General features: G+C 36.3%; 1 protein-coding gene across 2 annotated transcripts; it reads right to left on the bottom strand.

Annotated features, from left to right (window-relative positions):
• Positions 1 to 447: 447 nt before the first annotated feature.
• LOC113472605 (tight junction protein ZO-1-like) lies at positions 448 to 3,037 on the bottom strand. 2 transcript variants are annotated; one of them, XM_026832398.1, is made up of 2 exons: positions 2,814 to 3,016; positions 448 to 638 (listed from the first exon to the last, which is right to left on the bottom strand). In XM_026832398.1, exons 1-2 carry the CDS (start codon positions 2,826 to 2,828, stop codon positions 462 to 464), a joined length of 192 nt encoding a protein of 63 aa, XP_026688199.1. In that variant the 5' UTR covers positions 2,829 to 3,016; the 3' UTR covers positions 448 to 461. The 2 variants fall into 2 exon arrangements, 1 of the variants encoding a protein (XP_026688199.1); XR_003394841.1 differs by lacking the exon at positions 448 to 638 and adding an exon at positions 968 to 1,042 and having other exon boundaries at positions 2,814 to 3,037.
• Positions 3,038 to 4,537: the final 1,500 nt, after the last annotated feature.

Genomic DNA, 4,537 nt, shown 5'->3' with positions numbered 1-4,537 from the left:
CGCTCTTCCGATCTTTTTCCTATCCAGTCCTCTTTTCAATTTGGGGACAGAACAATAAGATCTGCGTTGTTACAGTTCCCTCTATCAACCTCAAAATGCGTGAACGACCTTTTTTTTAAAGAGGTTTGATAGAGGGAACTGTAACTGCTATGGTCTTATCGTCCCGAAATCGAAGAGAGAAGGAAGACAGGATAGGAGAAAGCCAGCCGTTCCGAGAACGAACATTATCCCATCAGGAAAAATCCGCCCCGGGCAGGAATCGAACCCGCGGCCTAGCGCTTACAAGGCAGACGTACTACCAACTAAGCTAACTAGGCTGGCGGGAACAACCTTTAGTAACATGTTAAAGCACACATCAAACGTCAAAATAGAGCCCAATAAACTCAAGTAAGTTTTTTGACCTTCCTACAAAATTGACTAAGAGTTTTGAAACTTAGCACCCCATTATTTTCCATCAATACTTACAATAATTTGCCCTCAGCAGGCCCGGCCTTGAGCACGTCCGAAATGGCGATGGCAGGATCTCCATTGGTGAAATGAGGATTGTCCCGGCCTCCCGATACAGCTATCCCGAACCCATAGCCCGGGACTCGGTTCAGTGTGACGTCATGAAATGTCCAGACAATACGCTCCCCTCCCTGCAACAATAATAATAATAATAATAATAATAATAATAATATATGTATTTTAATTGCCAGTACCTTGCGGTGTTCACAATATGGACTTAAAATTAAACTTGAAACTATAACATAAATATATATAAAAATAAGAACATTATAGTTATAGAAAGACTTTGGCACTCGACTCGTTATCACAGAAATGAGAAAAAGAAGACGAAGAGGATAAGGGAAGGAAATTAGTAATAATTAAGTTCCGTGAACTGTAGACCTCAGTCAGTAAAAAGGACCGTCAAGGATCCCCTAAAAACAGAATGAAGCCTCAAATTATCATTGAAAAAACAAGCTACAGCTATCCCGAACCCATAGCCCGGGACTCGGTTCAGTGTGACGTCATGAAATGTCCAGACAATACGCTCCCCTCCCTGCAACAATAGAACATGAGAAGGAAATTAGTAATAAGTTCCGTGAACTGTAGACCTCAGTCAGTAAAAAGGACCGTCAAGGATCCCCTAAAAACCAAATGAAGCCTCAAATTATCATTGAAAAAAAAGGGGAAAAAATCGTCTTTGTTGTCGTCGTCGCGTCGTTGAGTTGATTTGTGGATTCAATCAAAATCATACAAACGGTCTGTGAATTGTTATTGCGAGACAAAGAGACAAAACATACAAGCGGAATAGGTACAAAATTAGAATGTAAAATCGTCAAATTAAAACAAGGAATTCACTTCGTTCGTTCCTTTAGGAGAAATGAAAAAAGATAGGAAGGAAATTGGAAGAAGGGAAATAGAGAGAAAAGGTGCTGACAACTTTGTACATTTTTTTTTTTAACAAATTGTTCACTGAAATAGAAAATGGATGCAACTTTACATCACTTAGCACAGTCGAAGAAAAGACTTAGCACCTTAGCAGTAAAAAGATATAGAAAGTAATAAGTAGGTAGATAGGTAAACGTAACTTGGGTATACAATATACATAGTAAGTAAGAATAAATATAGGTAAGTCAGTACCTCAAAAAGTCAGCTTTAAGCTCTGTATTATGTTACCCGTAACTATTATGTTACCGATAATTATTTTGACAGTAATAATTAATAAAGCACCTACTCTTTATTAGTCCCGTCAAGACTTCAGGCATTGTGCCATCGATTCTTTCCTTGGAAAATATCAAATTCGGTCAAAATGGGCCCTAGACTAAGAGATTGTTTTGAACAAACACAATACATCTATTGTTTAAATAAAAATTTGACACAAGGAAAAAAACGCACGACACACTGACATTCAAAAGGTTGAGTTTGCAATCGAGTTGGCACAAAGGGGTGTCAGAGGCTTTATCAATGTTCCAAATGAAATTCTCAGAAAGCAGAGGATTGGGGGGACGATTACTCATTCAAACTGATGATGCAAAGTAAACAAAGAAATAGCTGTTGCTCAAAACCTACTGATATATGGACTCTTAATTGAAACCAACAGTCAATATTGACCCTCAATGGCAAACATTTGGTAATAATCGTGAGACATTGGGTAAACACACAAGATAAGGAAGTGATGGAAAACAAGTGTGAGATGGTCGAAAAATTAACATCTTTCTACGACCTTTTTGTAAGTTTTTGGGACATCCAAAAATTCATTATTTTCAGGCTAAAACTTGCTCGGCGCGCTTCGCCCCTGAAAACTAATATCGTCCCTGAGTCTTGTCTCGAAGAAATGAAAAATGAAAACTAAAAGCGAGAGCAAAATATCAAACGTAGGAAAAGTTTTGCTGGCCTCATCCGTGTATTTCTTGGGGAGAAACGTCAATATCTCGGGAACGGTTTGGAATTTCGGGATTTTCCGATTTTTCCCAGTACCTACAAAAAATAAGGAATATAATGGTGAAAACCGCATCTTCCTAGCCCATCTAGAAAAGGGTTAGAATTAGTATGAGTGAGTCAGTTACACAAGCGGCTGTATATATTTAGCCCCCCCCCCCCGAGAACGAACCTCATCTGTTTAGGATGAAGTTCGCCTCAGGCGAGAATCGAAACCGCGACCTAGCAGCGATTACAAACAAGGCTGGCTTTCCAAAGGGAATGATCCTTTTGTAAGAAAAACCTCAAAGACTGTCTCCCAAGCCTGATTAGGACTGATATACACGTAATGGACACCTTTGAAACCCCCTTTGGTTAGAAACACTCCAGAGTAGGTAGTAGGTACGTACCTGATTAATTTTCATCGCGATTACAATAAGTCCAGAAATCAGAAGATAATCCTTTTGGCGTTCGAAGCTAATCCATTACAGCCCCGTATCAAAATTTACACCAAACAACGACATAGAAAACATTTCAATTTCAACAGGAGGTCTAACTTTATATGATTTTACTTATCTTTTATTTTTGTAAAAAGCATTGGGTAGTTTTAAATGTAAACTTAATAAACCGTAATTAATACCTAGAATAAAACAAATTATTCGTATTAAATATCAAACTTAATTCAACTTTAATTTAGAAATCCAATAAGCCGATCATCCGATCAACTTGAACTAAAAGTTAATTGGTTGATTATACCTACAAAGTTACCAACATGGATGTAACTAAATGACTAATATAAAAATTATGAATTATTTATCTACTATCCAAATGCTCAATAATTAATTATTTAAATATCTATGTATAATTAATAATTATGTAGGGCGGAATCTTCAAAGGCTTATTAATTTATTGAAATCAGACAGAGCACAAAAGTCCATTTCTTTTATCAATGGGTACAAAGTCACAGATGTTATCAATAATAATTAATTATTCCAATCTTATTGTGATTTAATTTGTAATTATTTTGTTCCAATTAAAGAAAACGAACGCAAGTGAATTAATTACCAACTCAATTACCATTAAAAATTACTTATTCTAGATGTGTGTGGCAAAACCCATTGCCCACCCATGGATTTTTTATTGCAATTATTAGCATAGGTCGAATTGGTTAAATTCACCCACTGTTAACTCGAATTTATGGGCTAGGGAATTTTTAATATTTTGTGGTCTGCAAATTTAGGGGAACTTGAAGGTGTAGACTTGAAATTTTTGCAAAAATTTCACACAAGAAACATCTTAAAGCTAGCATAGAACACTAGATAATTTGTATTATTTTATTTTTAAATTTAAATTTCTTTTTTATGATCGAAAATTATTGATAAGAAAAAGACATACTCACACTTTACCACAAATTAAATTAACCTAAAATAATTAAATCACACGTTAACGACAGCTCACAATTCACACTATAACTGAAGAATTAATGAATGAAGAACCATAGTAGTCATAGTACGACCGGAGAAACATGAATGAAAAGAACGCAAATCTGATAGCACATGGCCAGATAAGAGGGGGAGATGTGTAAAACGCCTTCAATTCGTGTGTAGGCTATATGCAATTCAATATGGAGTACAGTGAGTGGTGCATAACTTATTGTCGGGCGTAGCTATATTTCTGATGGCTAACTTGATAGGGTTGTTGACTGGACTAATCTTGCAACCCTTGACTAGACTAACCAAAAGGCAGACAGCGTTTCTCATCATTTAAAAGAAAACATTAATTCGAAGTGACACAAAGGCCTTGACAAAGGGAATTGTAACTTGTAACTGCTAAGGTCTTATCCTCTTATCGCCCCGAAATCGATTGTTGTTGTTGTTGTTGTTGTTGTTGTTGTTGTTGTTGTTGTTGTTGTTGTTGTTGTTGTTGTTGTTGTTGTTTCTGCTGTTGTTGGTGTTGTTGTTGTTTCTGCTGTTGTTGTTGTTGTTGTTGTTTCTGCTGTTGTTGTTTCTGTTGTTGTTGTCTTGTTGTTGTTTATCATTTTTATCAGTAGATGTCAACATATGTACTTAACTAAGTCTTTAATCATCAGCAAAATAGCGGTCGAAATGTCGAAAAATACGGTAAAACACCGCTA

Source organism: Diaphorina citri, unplaced genomic scaffold (genome assembly GCF_000475195.1).
Source record: "Diaphorina citri unplaced genomic scaffold, Diaci psyllid genome assembly version 1.1 scaffold6424, whole genome shotgun sequence".
Taxonomy (NCBI): domain Eukaryota; kingdom Metazoa; phylum Arthropoda; class Insecta; order Hemiptera; family Psyllidae; genus Diaphorina; species Diaphorina citri.
This window is presented reverse-complemented; position numbering and strand designations above follow the sequence as displayed.